The 18,886-nt window shown below is 37.9% G+C and overlaps 1 protein-coding gene across 1 annotated transcript in view; it reads right to left on the bottom strand.

The window, feature by feature from the left end:
• The window catches only part of LOC138156879 (contactin-associated protein-like 2), a 2,167,135-nt gene that overhangs the window by 473,201 nt on the left and 1,675,048 nt on the right, over positions 1 to 18,886 (bottom strand). Inside the window, exon 15 of the mRNA XM_069082365.1 lies at positions 18,771 to 18,886. Coding sequence (XP_068938466.1) covers positions 18,771 to 18,886 — 116 coding nt within the window. The remainder of the gene's footprint in view (positions 1 to 18,770) is intronic.

The raw sequence follows: 18,886 nt of genomic DNA, 5'->3' as shown, positions 1-18,886 counted from the left end.
TATGACAAGAAAGCTGACTATTCATGTACACTATTTAAATACACAGATTTTTCACACATGCACTTTATATCCAGAAAGAAACAAAAAATCTAGTCCCACTTCATCATTTTACTGATGAGAAAACAAATTAGGAGAGGCTAAGCATCTTTGTCAAAGTCACAAGGAAAAATAGGAGTGGAGCTGGGGCTAGAACTCAGTTCTCTCGGTACTGAATCTAACACTCTTTTTGATTTTGATCTTTTGATAAATTTTAAAAAATATTTTTATATCATCTTATTTCCTCCTATATCTCCCATTCCCTTCCCAGAAAGTGATCCCTTAAAACAACAAAAAAAGTTATTTTAAGAACCAAAAAGAAAAGGGGCAGAGCCAAGATGGCAGAGTAAAAGTAGCAACTCACCTGAACTCCTCCATGAATTCCTTCAGTAACCTCTAAAAAGTGAATCTGAGCAGATTTTAGAGTGGCAGAATCCATTGGGAGATGAAGTGTGGCTGATTTCTAGCACAGGAAAGTCTGGGAAGTCAATTGGTAGAATTTGTTGCATGGGGGCAGGGCAGAGTGGGCAAGGGAAAGGGGCAGCACAGAGCCCAAAGTGTGTGGGCTTCACCAGCACAGAACCAACCACAGCAGAGCCAAAGTGTGCCCAGGCGAACTGATTCACCCACCATAGGGGTGAATCCTAGACCTCTCACTGAAGGACAGGGGTCTGATGGAGCAGGGTAAGAGACAAGTACAAGGCCCATGGCAGTGGCAACAGCTACTCCTAGGGCTATCAGTCCACAATCTGGATGTTTAAAAATCACCTACCTGAATTTCCATGAGCAAAGACAATGGCATAAACTGTAGCTGCTCTCATCACCCTCTTTGACCTTGAAAACTCGAGAATATTGCCCCAATGTAAAATCCTGAAATAGTAGAACCAACGGCATGCTTGGAAAACCTGGAGGAAGGGTGTGGCTATGGCTGTGCTGAGGCTAAAGCGCAAGACAGAGGTGTCCCAATGAGAGCCCCATCTCCGCCAACCAGCAGGGGATCCTAAACCCTGGGGGGTGGACCCATGAAGCACTAACACCAGAACTCCCAGTGTGTCTTAGCACAAACAGGGGAATTGGCAAACACCAGTGCAGCCCACCATTAGTGACTGAGCATGCCTGAGCTATAGCCCAGAGGAGAGAAGGAGGAATCCTGAAACAGCCAGACCACCCCTCTCCCATACCTCACACAGTAGGCTTCAGTGTAATCCTGGGGAAACACCACAAGTCCTTGCCTGCCTCAGTCTAGGCATTCACAGGCTAAAGCACACAAAACCAATAACCAGGCCCCTAACTCCCAGCATAAGAAATGTGGGTCAGAGACCTCTCTGTACCCCAGAAGCAGAGATCCACTTTATAAGTCAGGAAATAGGCAATCACAATGGGCAAAAAGCAAATTAGAAAAAAAGTCTATAGAATCCTATTATTGTGAACAAGAACCAATATCAGAAGAGGACAGCATTGACCCTATACTGATATCTGAAGCATAGTCTTAAAAAGCATTCTTGGAAGAGCTCAAGAAGGATTTTAAAAGTCAAATTAGATAGGTAGAAGATAAATTGACCAATTATTTTAAAAATGCACTTGACAAAAAGGAAAAAAAAAACCATCACTGAAGAGAATAACTCCTTGAAAAGTAAAATTTGTCAGATGGAAAAAGAGGTACAAAATCTAACTGGAGAAAATAACTCCATAAAAGTAAAAGCTAAACAAATGGGAAAGGAGGTTCAAAAACTGAGGAAAACAATTGACTAAAAATCAGAATTAGACAAATCAAATCTAATTATTCTATGAGACATCAAGAATCAGTCAAATAAAATCCAAAGAATTAAAAAATAAAATAAAATGTAAACTATCTCATTGGAAAATCAACTGACCTGGTAAATAAATCCAGGAGAGATAATCTAAGAATTATTGGTCTACCAGAAAACCAAGATGAAAAAAAGATCCTGGACAACATTTTCCAAGAAATCGTCAAGGAAAACTGCATTGAGGTCCTAGAACCAGAGGGTAAAATATTTATCAAAAGAAACCACCAAACATCTTCTGAAAGAGATCCCAAGTTGAAGACTCTAAGGAAAATTGTAGTCAAAGTCTAGAATTATCAGGTAAAGGATAAAAAAAGCTGTAAGCAGCCGGAAAGAAACAATTCAAATGTCACAGAACTACAGTCAGATCACACAGGACCTAGCAGCTTCCACATTTAAAGAACAGAGGGATTGTAATATAATGTAGTGTAAGGCAAAGGAACTTGAACTACAAACAAGGATCAGCTACCCAGCAAAACTGAGCATCATCTTTCAAGCAAGGAGATGGTCATTCAATGAAATAATGGACATTCAGATCTTCCTGATGAAAAGGCCAGAGCTCAATTGAAAATTTGATCTCTGAATACAAGACTCAAGAGAGACATAAAAAGGTAAACAGGGAAAACACACACACACACATACACACAGAGAGCTTGTTATTCAATAAGGGCAAACTGTATACATCACTATATGGGAGAATGATACCTGTCAATATTGGGAATGGAATAATTATCATGACATTTAAAAGGGATATACTTAGAGAATGTGGGTATAAATTAACTAATGTGATGATTAAAAAAACTTGTTAAGGGGTGCAAAGGGATTGTAATAGGAGAAGAGGAAAGGAGGAGGCAGAAAAGGGTAAATTATGTCACATGAAGAGGCATAAAAATGTAGTAGAGGGAAAGAAGGGAGAGAGATGAACATTGTATAAGCTTTACTCTCATTGGTTTTGATTCAAGGAATAACATACTCAATTAACTATAGGAATCTAACATGAAGAGACACAAAAACCTATTATACTAGAGGGAAAGAAGTGAGAGAAAGGAGCACTGTTTGAGATTTACTCTCATTAGATTTAGTTCAAGGAGGGAATAACATACTTTGTTCAGTATAAAAGTCTAACATGCCTTACAGGCAATAGGAGGGGAAAGGGAAAAGAAAGGGGGGGCATGGTTAGAAGGGAGGGAAGAAGCAGTAAGGGGAAATGGTAGGAAAGAGAGGGGGGGCTGATAAGGAAGGAACGTTGAGGGAGGCAGTGGTCAAAAGGAAAACTCTTAAGAAGGGGACAGGAGAAGGCAGAAATAAAAGCATAAACAGGGGAGGGAATAGGATGGAGAAAAAGACACAGATAGTAATCATAACTGTGAATGTGAATGGGATAAATTCTCCCATAAAACAGAGGCATATAGCAGAATAGATTAAAAACCATAATCTTACAATATGCTGTTTACAAGAAACACATTTGAAACAGGGGGATACATACAGGGTAAAGGTAAAAGGGTAGAGTAAAATATATTATAATGCAGTTAAAGTTAAAAAAAAAAGCAGGAATAGCTATCCTAATGTCACACAAAGCAAATGCAAAAATATATCCAATTAAAAGAGATATGGAAAGAAATTATATCCTGTTAAAAGGCACTATTGACAATGAAGCAATATCATTACTAAACATATATGTACCAAGTGGCATAACATCCAGATTTTTAGAGGAGTTAAGATTTAAGGGAGTTAGAGGAAGAAATCGATAGCAAAACTATATGAATGGGGGACCTCCACCTCCCCCTCTCTGAACCTGATAAATCTAACCTCAAAATAAACAAGAAAGAAGTTAAGGAGGTAAATAGAATTTTAGAGAGGGTAAATATGATAGACTTTTGGAGAAAATTGAATGGAGAGAAAAAGGAATATACCTTCTCAGTGATACATGGCACATACACAAAAACTGACCAAGTACTAGGGCATAAAAACCTCACAATTCAGTACAGAAAGGAAGAAAAAATACAATCATGATGCAATAAAAATTATATATAATAAAGGACCATGGAAAGATAGACTGAAAACTAATTGGAAGCTAAATAATCTAATCCTAAAGATTGAGAGGGTCAAAAACAAATCATAGAAACAATCAGTAATTTCAAGAGAATGACAATAATGAGACAATGTACCAAAACATAGGGGATGCAATGAAAGTGGTTCTTAGGGGAAGTTTTATATTTCTGAATGCTTACATAAAGAAGATAGAGAAAAAAGGAGATCAATGAATTGAGCATGTAACTAGAAAAAGAACAAGCTGAAAATCTCTAATTAAATAGCATTAGAAATACTGAATACCAAAGGAGAGATTAATAAAATTGAAATCAAGAAAACTATCAAGGGGGCGGCCAGGTAGCACAGCGAGTAAGAGCACCGGCTCCAGTGTCAGGATTGACCTGGAGATCGAATCCCGGGCTCAGACACTTAGCACCCACCCAGAAACACCTGGCCGTGTAACCTTGAGCAAGTTACTTAACCCCAATTGCTTAGGGGCGGCCAGGTGGCTCAGCGAGTAAGAGCACCGGCTCCAGTGTTGGGATGACCTGGATCGAATCCCGGGCTCAGATACTCAGCACCACACCCAGAAATCACTGAGCAAGTTACTTAACCCCAATTGCTTAAAAAAAAAAAAAGAAAAAAAGAAAACTATCAAACTAATAAATAAAAATAAGAGCTGGTTTTATGAAAAAAAGAGATAAAATTGATAAACCTTTAGCCAATTTGATTAAAAAAGAAAGAAGAAAACCAAATTACCAGTATCAAAAATTAAAAAGGTAAATTTACCTCCAAATAAAGAGGAAATTAAAACAATAATTAGGAATTTTTGCTCAATTTTATGCCCACAAATTTGACAATCTTAGTGAAAATGGATAGATATTTACAAAAATATAAATTGCCCAGATTAACTGAAGAGGAAGCAAAATACTTAAATAAATTTATCTCAGAAAAAGAAATTGAACAAGCCATCAATGAACTCCCTAGAAAAAATCTCCAGGGCCAGATGAATTTACAAGAAAATTCTATCAAACATGTAAAGAATAAGTAATTCCAATACTTTATAGACTATTTGGGAAAATTGGAGGAGTCCCACCAAATTCTTTTGATGATACAAATATGGTATTGATACCTAAATTGGGAAGAGTCAAAAAAGAAAATTATAGTTCAATTTTCCTCATGAATATAGATGAAAAAATTTTAAATAAAATATCACCAAAAAAGATTACAGAAACTCATCAAGAAAAGAATACACTTTGATCAGGTAGGGTTTATTTCAGGAATGCAAGGATAGTTCAATATTAGGAAGACTATCAGTATAATTGATCACATCAACTAAAAAACTAGTAGAAACCATATGATTTTCTCAATAGATACAGAAAAAGCTTTTGACAGTTACAACACTCATTCATAATAAAATCCTAGAAAGCATAGGAATAAATAGAGTCTTCCTTAGAATAATTAGTAGCATCTCTCTAAAACCATCAGCAAGTATTATACATAATGGGGATAAGCCAGAAGCATTTCCAATAAGATCAGGGGTGAAACAAGGATGTTCACTCTCACCCCTCTTATTAAGTTTGGTACTAGAAATATAAACTGTAGCAATAAGAGAAGAAAAATAAATGGAAAGAATTAGATTAGAAAAGAAGAGACTAAGCTCTTTGCAGATTATATGATGATTTACTTAGATGATCCTAGAGATTCAAGTAAAAATCTGATAATAAATAATTTTAGCAAAGTTGCAGGATATAAAATAATCTATATAAACACTCAACATTCTTGTATATTTCTAATGAAGCCAAACAGCAAGAAATAGAAAGAGAAATTCCATTTGAAGTTACTGTAGATATTATAAAATATTTGGGAGTCTACCTGTCAAAACAAATCCAGCAACTTTTGAATACAATTACAAAACGCTTTTTACTTAAATAAAGTAAGATCTAACTAATTGGAAAAACATCAGTTTTTTTGTGGTTAGGTCAGGCTAATATAATAAAAATGATGGTTTTACCTAAAGTTATTTACCTATTTAGTACCATATCAATCAATCTATTAAAAAATTATCTTACACAACTAGAAAAATAGTAACAAAATTCATCTGGAAAAACAAAAGGTCCAGAACATCAAGGGAATTAATGAAAAGAAATGCTAGGGAAGGTGGCCTATCCATACCAGATTTTAAACTGTGTTATAAAGCAGCAGTCTTCAAAACTACTTTGCACTGACTGAGGAATAGAGTAGTAGATAAGTAGAATAGATTAGGAAAACAAGACAGAGTAGTCAATGATGATAGTAAATTTCCTATTTGACAAACCCAAAGACTCCAGCTTTTTGGATAAGAACTCACTATTTGACAAAAACTGCTGGGAAAACTAGAAAATAATATGGCAGAAACTGGGCATAGACCAATATCTTACACTGTATACCAAAATAAAGTCTAACTGGGTTCACAATCTAGATATAAAGGCTGATATTGTAAGCAATCTGGGAGATCAAGGAATTGTCAGATTTATGGAGAAGGGAAGAATTTATGACCAAAAAAGAGATAGAGAGCATTACAAAACGCACAATGAATAATTTTCATTATATTAAATTAAAAAGGTTTTGTACAAACAAAGCCAATGTAACCAAGATTAGAAGGGAAGTGACAAATTGGGAAAGAATTTTTATAACCAGTGTCTCTGATAAAGGCCTAATTTCTAAAATATAGAAAGAACTGAGTCAAATTTCTAATAATACAAGTCATTTTCCAAAAGACAAATGTTCAAAGGATATGAACAGGCAGTTTTCAGAGGAAGAAATTAAAATTATCTATTAATCATGTGAAAAAATGTTCTAAATCACTGTTGGCTAGAGAAATGCAAATCAAAACAACTCTGAGGTATCACATCTTACCTGACAGATTGGCTAACATGACAAAAGAGGAAAATGATAAATGCTGGAGAACATGTGGGAAAATTGAAACACTAATGCATTGTTGGTGGAGCTGTGAACTGATCCAACCATTCTGGAGAACAATTTGGAACTATGCCCAAAGGGTATAAAATGTGCATATCCTTTGACCCAGAAATACCATTTCTTGGGTTATATCCCAAAGAGATCCTACAAGTGGGAAAAGGACCTGTATTTAAAAAAAATATTTATAGCAGCTCTTATTGTGGTGGCAAAGAACTGGAAATCAAGGGGATGCCCATCAATTGGGGAAGGGCTAAACAAGTTGTAGTATATGAATGTAATGGAATACTACTGTGCTATAAGAAATGAGAACCAGACAGACTTCATAATAACCTGCAGTGACTTATATAAATTGATGCTGAGTGAGGAGAAGAGAACCAGGAGAACATTGTACACAATTACAGACACATTGTATCTATGATGACTAACGTTGATAGACTGGGTTTCTCCCAGCAATGTAAGGCTACAAGACAACTCCAAAAGACTCATGATGGAAAGGGTTATCCATGTCCAGAGAAAGAATTACTGAGTGTGAATGCAGATTGGAGCAAACTACGTGCTCTCTTTATTTTTTTGTTTTGTTTTACTCCTTCTTTCTCATTGTTCATTCCATTGGTTATAATCCTTCTTTACAACTTGAATAATGTTTAATGTGAAGGTATTTGTAGAAACTATATTGGATTGCATGCTGCCATAGGTGGGGAGGTGGTAGGAGATGGTGGGGGAGAAAATTTGTAACTCAAAAACTTGTGGAACTGAATGTTGTAAGCTAAAAATAAATAAATTGATTAATAAAAAAGAGACAAAAAGAGAAAGAGAAAAAATGGAAAAACCAAAAATAATAGCAAAAGAATCTTATATTTTCCCTGTTCCATATCTGGATTTCTGTCAAGCTCTATTAAAAAATGGTTTAGAACTGTTTACATTACGTCAGTGCTAATATTCTATCAATTGTATCTCTCTTTTTTGGAACTACAATGTAGTGGAAAGATCATTGGATTTAAAATTAGAGAGCCTACACTAAATCCCAGCTCAGTCACTTACTACCTTGAGCACTTACTGCATTGGAGGAAGGAGTGCCAGAATTAGCCAATGTCATTTAGCTGATTCAAACCAAGAATCTCTAATTTTAAATCCAATGATTTTTCCACTGCTCTGCAGCTACAAAACATACAAATACAGAATGTTAGCACTAAATCTATTCTTGACCAAGTATGAGACACTGAGACAAAGCAATCTTTCTTTGAAATGGGTGGGAAGCACCTGAAGAAAAGAATCCCAAGAAAGGGAATCGTAGAAAGCTTCACTGAAGAAAACTGTCCCTACAGGTTTCTTTAGCCATTATTCCTATCCCAATTTCTACTGGGAAGCCAAAGCTCCACCACCACTATTTTTCTCTTTTTCTCCTAATCTCCAAAGTAGACTGAAATTTCCCTGAAGACAGGAACCTTGAAACATTCTAGACTATAATTCTCATATCCCTTGCAGTGCTGTGCATAGTAAAGAACAAGTTGCATGTGTCCAATTAAACACTTTTGAATTTAACTGAGTTTCTTCCATTCAATTCACAAAATGGTAGCAGCTGGATAGATAATCTTGGAGAGAGTCAACCAAGCTTTGGTTCAGATAATTTTATTTAAACATTTTTCTAACTAGTTTACATAACAAAAAACATAAGAATCACCAATATATAACAAATCCATAATTCTATCGTTTTTCTACATAGGATGTTCTTCTTTTGAAGTACTCTCAAGGATCATAGGACTTAGAGGTAGAAAGGACCATAGAGGGTCATCTCATCCAAACCACTTATTTTACAGATGAAGAAAATGAGACTCAGAGAAGTGGAATGACTTTTCCCAAGTCACGTCTGCAGCTAGTTGCAGAGGTGAGATCTAAACCCAGATGATCTGACTATGAACCTGATATTTTTTTTTACTACTATAAAAGGCAGCAATACTAAAAACATTTCCAAATGATCTCATTTCAGTGAATGCTTGATGGAATCAATTTCATAAAAGAGAAGCAGGTATGCTGCAAAGCAGGTAAATCTTTTAAGTTCTACAACTGTAATACTCACAACAAAGTGAATTTGCAAGCAGAGGTGGGTCACCAAATATAGTTAATGGAATCTTGGGTTAAAATAACTTGGTGCCTGAGGCACAACTTAGAAGTCACAAACCAAAAAAGATTTGTTCCCGTTTTCCACAAATTGCTGCTTTTGTAATTGGGACTGACCTCAGACATGCCCTAGAATGCTTGGCCCCATGGTAGGAATCAGTTTGGGCTGTGGCACTCTAATATTATGCTTTCTACTTATCCTTAGGATTCCTGCTGCTTTGCAGCTGTTCAGGTGCCTGTAGAAATTGAAATGGGGCTCCAGCATTAAATAAAAAGAATCCAGGTTAATGGTTTCCCCCAACATAAATCACTACTTTTTTTTTCTCTTGCCATCAACCAAAAAGCATCCAGAACTGAGAAAAGTGAAGGTAGTAATTAGAAGTAAGCAACTTTCTGCTCTCAAAACCCCAGTCCCTGCTGTTGTGAATTATCTATAGGGTTTTCCAGATGGCTGCTATCACAGTAGGGGTAATATTGGGCATTCCAATATTTTGTTATTGCATCTCTTGCAGATGATTAGAAGGGGCCAGGGCTAAAGATCCTTTCCAAAGCTTTACCTTTGTGCTTCAATATCTCTCTTGATTACTGGACCTTGCCAAGAATGTTTATATTAAAAAGATCATGGATTATTTGCTTTAAAATTAGAAGAGATCTTGCCAAAACTCCCTTATTTTACAGATGTAGAAACTGAGGTTCAGAAAAGTTAAATGGGGTGGCTAGTGAATAGCCACTGGACACAGTGAATAGAGCACTGGCCCTGGAGTCAGCAGGACCTGAGTTCAAATCTGGCCTAAGACACTTAACACACAAAAAAACTAGCCATGTGACCTTAGGCAAGTCACTTAACCCCAATTGCCCTCCAAACCCCCCCCCCAAAAAAAAGAAAAGAAAAGTTAAATGACTTTCCCAGTGTCACACAGGTAGTAAGAGAGGGACAAGATTTTGAACTCAAGTCCCCCGATAGCAAATCCAGAGTTCTTTATAATCTATGATGCCACTTTATGTTTCAGGGTGCTCTATTTATCAGATGATAACTTCATCATTTCACGGCTCTAAACCATTAGACCAGGGAAGGGGGAACCTGGATCCTCAAGGCCACATTTGACTCTTTATGTCCTCAAGTGAAGCCCTTTGACTGAATCCAAACTTCACAAAACAAATCCCTTTAATAAAAATATTTCTATAAAACGGAATCAGTTAAAAGGCTGCACCCAAGGACCTAGAAGGCCACCTTGAGACCATAGTTTCCTCACCCCTGTATTAGATGATAGCATTTAGCAATTAATCAACAAGCACATATTACATTCCCAGGTACTGTCCTTGTCACTGAACATACCAATTCAAAGAATGAAATAATCTTTCCTCTCAAGGTTCTTACAAGATGAGGGGAAGGAATGTTCAGTCCTATGCCGATACTTCAACAAGGTAGGAGAGTGATCCTTACTTCTCAGAGACTGTCTGTATCAGTGAAGTACCAGCTCTAAAAGGTCTACCAAGCTGCAGCTTCAGCACAAGTTTAATGAGAACTGTCTCTCCATTGACTAGCTACTTTTGGAGAGTCTCATCAACAGACTGCAGTAAGATGGATCTTTTGGTCAAGGGAACTCTCATGGACCATCAGCTAATTCTAGATGGTCAGTCGCTCCATCAGTGGATGGAATGCCTATGTTGAGAAAAATTACATATTCTTTGCATTGGACTTAAACTATATAATCTGCAACTTCCCTTTTAGTCTGTCAAGTTGAAGATTCTCTGAGTTCACATCTCTTGTTTTGATTTTTAATGAAGGAGCTAGAGCTGAGGGCAGAAAGCCTTGAACCTTAGGCAGAAGTCTGGTGTTCTTCTAAATAGGGCCTTGGACACAGTCAACATATTGCATGTGCCAGGGCCTATCAGGCCTGACAGCTGAGTATTCTCAAGGAATGCCTCCTCACTTGTCATCTTGGGCAGTAATTAGTAGGCTGGGCCACAGGTGAGTTCAGTCCAACCCCTGGGCAACCAGTTTTCACGAATGAACTCACTGCTATCACCCTCCTCCCCTCCCCCATCTCCAGGCCCTTTGTGTTTGGAAAGGGAACATTGGCCCACTACCAGCTATCATCATCACGGTTCCCTGTAATACATCAACAAACCAACTGGTACCAATGGCTGGCAAATTTGCATTTTATTCTCTCCAAATATTAAGCATTTTCCCCTACTATCTTTTCTCTTACTCTTATCTCTAGCTAATTCAATTCTATCACTTCAAAGATGCCCTCTGGAACCACCTACTGAGCATCAATAAACTTCTCTTCATCTTTAATATCTTCATTTCACACTTTCCTTTACAGAAACTTGGTCCTCTAGGGAAGACTGCAACCCTGAATGACCTTTCCAGTGTTAGTTGCTGCTTCTCTCGGGTCCTTGAACATGCAGAACCAGAAGAAAGTAGGTGGCGAGTTCTTTGCTCCTCAGTGTTTCTTCCTAGACCCTCCATCTGCCACCATCACTCACCTACTTCCTCCTCTTTTGAGATTCATTCCATCCATGTATATGACTTCATGTGTATTCTTGTTGTTATTATCTCCCTACCTAATTCCTTTCTGAAGTTCAGAACCTAGTTCAGAACCTTCTTTTATACTATAACCCCTATCCTCATGTTAGAGCATTTCATGATACATTACATGGTGATATCTTCTCAAAAATAAACATACTGACTGTAATTCCTAAGCTCTTAGGAAGAGAACTGATTTGGGAATTCATTAGACTTCCACTGCTGGAAAAAAAGAGGCATTTAGTGGAAGGTTGTTGTTATTGTTGCTTAGTTGTTTCAGTCAAGTCTGACTCTTGGTGACCCTATTTTGGAGACTTTCTTTTTGGAGAGCAATTGGGGTAAAGTGACTTGTCCAAGGTCACAGGGCAGTTTTTGTGTTAAGTGTCTGAGGCTGGATTTGAACTCAGGTCCTCCTGACTCCAGTGCTCTATTCACTGTGCCACCTAGCTGCCCCTATTATTTTGGAGATTTCCTTGATTAAAGATACTAGAGTGGTTCACCACTGCCTTCTCCAGCTCATTTTATGGATAAGCAACTGATGCAGATTTAAGTGACTTATCCAAGGTCACACAGCCATTTGAGGCTGGATTTAAATTCAGGTTTTCCTGACTCCAGACAAGATGCTTTATCCACTTTGCCACCTAGCTTCCCTAGTTGAAGGTAGCAAGCAGCTACAAAATAATTATAGATGTCTAGTTGGCAGTAGAGAGAAGCCATCCCACTTCTGAGGCTTACTGCCTATATAGATAAGTCACTTAACTTTCCTCAGTCTCAGTTTCCTATTCTATAAAAGGAAGGGTTTGAACTAAATGGTTACTGAAATCCTTTCTGGACTTAGCATTATCATGCTATGATATATTAAGAAATATCCCTCCTCCTTTGGAATTCGAGGGCCAATCCTGCTTCCTTTGGAAGATAAAACAAGGGCTAACTGTTGCTACTAACAGATTACAGTTATGAGTAGTTTTATTATTACTGTCATTTCACAAATAAGATCATCCCTTTTATTCCCTGTAATGTGTGAGAGAATGGATAGAATGTGAGTTCCTTAAGGTGACAGACTGTTTCACTTTTGTCTTTGTATCTCTAGGATTTAACACAACCATTGGCACACAGAAAATGTTTTATAATGACATTGATTATGATGAAATTCCCACAGCAAACTTCCCTGGTATGATTTGAATGCGTATAAAATTCCCCTGTCCTTTCTTTTGTCTTTCCACATCATGTTTTATCTCTGACCTTTGAATCAATCTTCCTTGAACTACTTTGACAGTTTTTTTTATACTTGCCTTTTTGAATCACCTCAAAAATCCTGAGTAATGGAATTTGCATACTGAAAACTCTGTGAATCTAGAATTTTTGCCTACTCGTGCTTTGCAGTCAGGAAAGCTTCCTAGGTTTTGCATTTTTTCTTCCTGTGGGTATTCCCTCTACAATCTTTCTTTTGATAACCTTATCAACTCTCATGGGTTTAATTACCTTCTTCATGTAGAAGATCCCTAGATCTATATAGCCAGTCCCTTGTCTCTCCCTTGAGCTTTTAGTCCCAAGTCAGCAATTGCCAATTAGACATTTCAAAGTAGATGTCCCAGAGATGTCACGAACTCAACATGTCTAAAAGTGAATTCAATATCTTTCATCTGAATCCTTTCTTTTTTACAATGTCATTATTTCTGTCAAAGGTCCCAGTGGCCTTCTAGTCTCCCAGTTTCATAATGTTAACATTATCCTGGACTCTTCATGCTCTCTCACCCCACAGATCCTCACACCCAACGCCTCCTCTCCACTCAGAGTTAACATCTTCTTTCAGTCTCTCATTATCTCTCACCTCAATTATTACCTTCATGAACTCCCACCTCCTAATTGGTAGCCCAGCCTTAAGTCTCTGCCTACTCCAGTCCATCCTATACACATTGCTGCCAAAGCAATTTTCTGTAATCACATGTTTAACCATATGACCCCCCTACTTAAACACCTCCAATGACTTTCTATGTCCTCTAGAATGAAATATAAACTCTTCTTTTTGTATTTTAAAGCTTTTCCTGGCACATAGTAAGTCCTATTCTTGGACTGTTTTCCTGACCTGATTCTGTTCAGCTTTGTTTCAAAATGTTTTCTAACACTATGTTTTCTAGGCAAAAGCCTCCCAGTCAGATATCAAAGGACCAGAATTCTCCCCTATTTTAATTCTAGGAGTTCCTTCAAGACCCCCACAGATAGATAATGTACTGATAGAAAACAGTTAAGTTATACTTTAGAGACTAACGCTGCAACCTGTCATGTATTACTTTTCTATAGCTATTGAATATTTACTATTTGAAATTGCTAGCTGTCAGAGCTGAGATGAAAGGTAAGCACAGAGGGTACAGGTTTTTGACACAACTTTTTATAAACACCTGCATTTAATTTTAGAAATTTTGTTGTCCACGGTATGCTAGTAGTTATTTTGTGATAAGTCAAATCCCATGTGTTTATCAATGAAGAAAAGAAAGCAGTCAGGGTTAGAGTTTCCACTCAGAGGTAAGATACAGAGGATACAATTCTCAAACCCTACCTAGAGTTCATGGTGCCTTTTTCCTGCTGATTGTGGTGGTCACCTGATTATCTTCCAGCAACACACTCCAAGTGAAAACTCAATGCAAAGTTTACCTACTTCTTGCAAGAATATTAATATACTCCTGGGCAAATTAGTTTTCACCCCATCAGACTGCATTATCCTCCAAATAGCTCTTTTGTTTATTATTTAATAGGAATGTTTTGTCCAAGAAGGGGGCTTTGGAAATTCACCTGACTTTTTTTTTTTATCTCTCCTAACCTTCCACGGCTAGCCCTGCTTTCAGTTTCATTTAGATTTGAGGTTTCCATTTGAACCTGTTTGCAAAGAAAAGGCAAGGGCACACTGATGTCACAAAGCTATATGGGAAGTGCAGCCAACCTGAGTGGAACTCACTGATTTGCCTTAGCATTTTGATTATAAGGGTCTATGGGTTCAGATGAATCAAACTAAAAATGAAACTCAGCAGGCATGATGAAATCAACCGAAACCACTGAAATGGTTGGGCAGAGCCCCCAAAATTGTTTCATTCTTCAGGGCTCCAGAATAGATTTGGGGCCTTAAATCTCTACACTACCTTCCCATGACTTCTTTAGTCACTTGTACCTCTCAACGACAGAAAGAGGCATTTCTAGACTAGACTTTTTTTCTTTTACTGTAGATTCGGACATCAGACTTAGATAAATAATATCAAGGAAAGTTAACCACGGAAACAACAAAATGTCCTGTCACACTTTGAGAAAATACCCATGAAATCACTCTTGTGACATTCGCATTAGGCTATAAAGGTGGAGGAGGGGCATGGGGAAGGATAAGGAAAGGGAAAAGAATAAATATTTCTATAAGCCATGTCAGGTACTGTACTGAATGCTTTTGACAAATATTCCATTTGACCCTCACAAAAATCCTGCCGCTTAGGTGCTGTTAGTATCCCCATTTTACAGTTGAGGAAGCCAAGGAAAATTGAGGTAAGTGATTTACCTCTGGTCACAAAGTTAATAAGTGTCTGAAGCTACATTTGAACTTAGGTCTTCCTAACTCCAGCCTCAGTATTCTATCCACTGTGCCAGATGGCGGAACATAAGTTGATAGAGCTGGAAGGAACCTTAAAATCATCTGTGAGAAAACTGAGGCCCAGAGGGAGAGACCAAAAGCAAAAATCTAGACAGTACAAGAGCTAGTACTAAACTGAAGATATTTAACCCATTTTTACATTTCCTTCATATGGACATATTCACATGGGGTTGAAGAAGATGTCATGAATAAGAGCTCTGACTTTATTCAATTTGTATTTAAGTCCTGTGTATCTCCTTTCAGTTCAGTAGCTCCTGGGATCAAATGGCTTTTTGGTTTTCAAAGCCCTTCTTGACTTGGACCCTTCCTAACTTTGGAGTGTCCTTATGCCTCCTCCCTTCTACAAACTCTGCTGATCCCGTGACATGCATCTCCTTGCCAGGCTCCTGGCCTTCTTCACACAAAATCCTCCATCTCTTACCTCAGAGTATTCTCACTCACTGTCTCTTATGTCTGAAATTCTCTCCCTCCTCATCTCCACTTCCTCATTTTCCTGCTTTCCTTCAAGTCTCAGCTAAAGAATGCTTTCTCAGTACTCCTTAATGAAAATACCTTTTCCCTGAAACTATCTCCAAATTAACTCATATTTATATATTTTATTTGTACATACTTGTTGACATGTTGTCTTTTTTCCATTAGACTGTGAACTCCTTGAGATCAGGGACTGTTTTGTGCCTTTCTTTGTATGCAGGCTGGAACATACTAAGTAACTAACATAGGCTTGTTTAACAACTGGTGCCTTCTAGAGGGAAAAGAGTTTAGGGTAGAAAAAGGTGAATGGCCATAATTTGTAAAAGTGTGTGTGTGTGCATGTGTGCACATACACACATTCCTACATATGCGTGTGGATAGAAAGATATGCTAATGTGTGTGTCACGATCTCTTTCCCTCTCTGTCTCTCTCTCTATATATATATGTATAGTTATTCTTATCTTCATGAATAGTAATGCAGATCTGTACAATTATTCAATTTCCTTCAGTTACTTCCTAGGTAACTATCACCTATTTAGAAGCTAATCTCAAAATTAGAAAGTATATATGACAAACCTGCTGACTTGCTCCATCAACATACATTGCATGTGGCATAAAGTAGTGAGACTGGTGACTGAATGCCATGCAAAGAATGCATCTCATGCCTTTATATTCACATGATCTTGATATGTCCTGCTTTTTGAAGTATGTATTGATCACTTTCACTTGTGCATTATAGTATTCATAAATAGTAACTCTGCCTCCAAATGAATGTGAATTTAATTTACAGTTGGGTAACATTTGTTATTTGTAAAGTCCACACTTTGTCTTTATTTTTTTTTTTGCATTAACCCTTTCTCTCAAGTAACAGTCCCTTAGTACCTGTCTTTGAATGCACTCTCTGTTTATGCAAAGGCAATAATATCATATTATAAAGACTTGCAAAAGCCCAAATTCTGTCCTTCATCACACTAATTTTAGGAGGCTGCCTTTTTTCTTGTTCTAAATGAAAAATAAAAGAAAATTGTCACAAGCCCCATCCCTCTTTTGCATTACAGATGAGTAGGAAGATATTTCAGAGGCCAAGTAGTACTTGTACTAGTACTTGGAAAGGAATCCCTTCTCTGATACAACTAACAAATAGCCATCTAACCATTGCTTGAAGACCTTCAGTCTTTTTTCTCGGGCAAGACATTCCACATTTAGATAGATTTAACCATTGGGAAATATCTCTTTATGTCACTTCCCTTCTCTGTGTCCCAAGCATTTAGCCCAGGGCTTGGTACATAGTAGGTGCTTAGTCAATGTTAATTGACTAATTTACTAAATTTTGTCCATTTTGTAACTTTGACTCATTCTTAATGCTGTCCTCTGGGATCAAAGAGAAGTTAAATCTCTTTTCCATATTCTAGCCATTCAGGCCCTTAAGTAGAGTAATAAGGAACTCCATAAGTCTTTTCTTCAAGCAAAATATCCCCAGTTTCCTGAACTGTTCATCATACAGAATGAACTTGAGTCCCTTCAACATCCTAGTTGCCCTTCCGATGGTCCCCAGTCTATTATTCTTCTACAATTGTACTTCCCAGAAAGAAAAATTGGATTCCACACATAGATCTACCAGGACAGAGGACAGTGGGGCTATCACCTTCCCAATCCTGCCCAATATATCTCTTTTGGTTCAATCTAAATTTGCAAGAGTTTGCTTTAAATGGTTCCAGAGCTGACAATTATAAGTTCTCAAGTCAACATCATTGTGTTCCTGGGAAACTTATCTGAGTATGTATGATAATCAGTTCTGAGTAGCTCTAACTCTACCATGATTTACAGAAGTAGAAGTTATATCCTTCTTAAATGATGCTTCCTTTTAAGGAGGAAATGAGCAAAAGGCACTTTTATCTTTACCACTTCCCTGTGAGCAACATAGGAAGCAGTCAGTGCTTTACTAACCAAAGCTGAGGAAATGGAGGGGGTTTTCCTGAGATCTCTGGGGTAACCACTCATTTGTGGAAACAAGGCCTAGGTCTCCTCATGCCCAGTTTAGTGACCTTTGGTCAAGATTTCACATGACCATTATTTTCCACAGATTTAGTAGGGTCACATGTTAACCAGTGGTACAATCCCGTGGTTTCCAACACTGGGGGAGGCTAAACCAGAATTGTTTGATTTCTGGAGTTCTGAGTTGTACTACATCTGGCTCCATTATAGTGAGACCCTTCCAGGTGGGGGAAGGGCTACTAGGATGCTTAAGAGGGAAATAACTGACCCAGGTAGGAAGTAAAAGGTCAAAGTTTCTGCCCCAATCAGTTGCAAGATCAAGCCATAACTGACCACTACACATCTAGCCTGGACCAGACAGGGAAACCCAGTCTCTTAAACAGAAAATGTTTCACAGATATATACTGAAGAAGGAACGCTCAGGACACTCCTGGTGGATTCCCTAAGGCAATCTTTGTCATCCTTTCTCTCCTAGTGCATATAAAGCACAGTGAAGGGTATCAAAGAACATTAACTCCTAATGGCAGCCTTAATTAGGCAGGACTTCCATCATTCTAACTCCCTTCCCTCCCACTTAGGGCTCAAGAAGGAGCCCCAAGTTCCTCTTTGCACTCCTAATCCCAAAAGCAGAGACAGTTAAGGAAACAATCTTTGGTTTACAAGGTATCATCAAGTGCTGCTGATGATGAAATTTGATAGCAATAATGTCAAACTTTACATGGCCATAATCCAAGTTTGCAATGATACATTAAGCCATAATGCTGCTATTTATACCACCATAAACTTAGTTTATGGTGGTATAAATAGTTCCGCTAATGGTATTAACAGCAGCCCTCGATGGCATCACAGCTGTAGAGTGCTGCATTTATACTATTAGTATGCCTATTTATATCACCATAAACTTAGGTAGTCAAAGTTGCTACATATACAATACAAGGAAGATTAATGGGCATATTTTATGCCCAAATCTGGGCCCCTGTGCTAGAGATTTTATGGCCACCTCCCTACATCCTACATATCTATTCAGTCCTTCATTCAGCTCTGTGAGGGAACTGACTTATGAGGTTTCCAGCAGAACTCGAGGATAAGAGTACACCCATATTTCAAGATAGCCTGAGAAGCCTGGGAAAACAGAGTTGCAAGGCCATAAGAAGAAAACATTCACTAAACAGCTACTTAGCCAACTTACTGTCTCCTTGGCAGCGTACGGGGCCCACGGTCAGTTTGGCTTCAGATCCAGGTCGGTCAATGTCACCAACTACCACCTGGCTCACAGGCAAATGATCTTTGTAGGATAACAAGCCA

The sequence above is a fragment of the Petaurus breviceps genome, unplaced genomic scaffold (genome assembly GCF_028583685.1).
Source record: "Petaurus breviceps papuanus isolate PSGF00001 unplaced genomic scaffold, PetGlider_PUasm1.0 110, whole genome shotgun sequence".
Lineage (NCBI taxonomy): Eukaryota > Metazoa > Chordata > Mammalia > Diprotodontia > Petauridae > Petaurus > Petaurus breviceps.
This window is presented reverse-complemented; position numbering and strand designations above follow the sequence as displayed.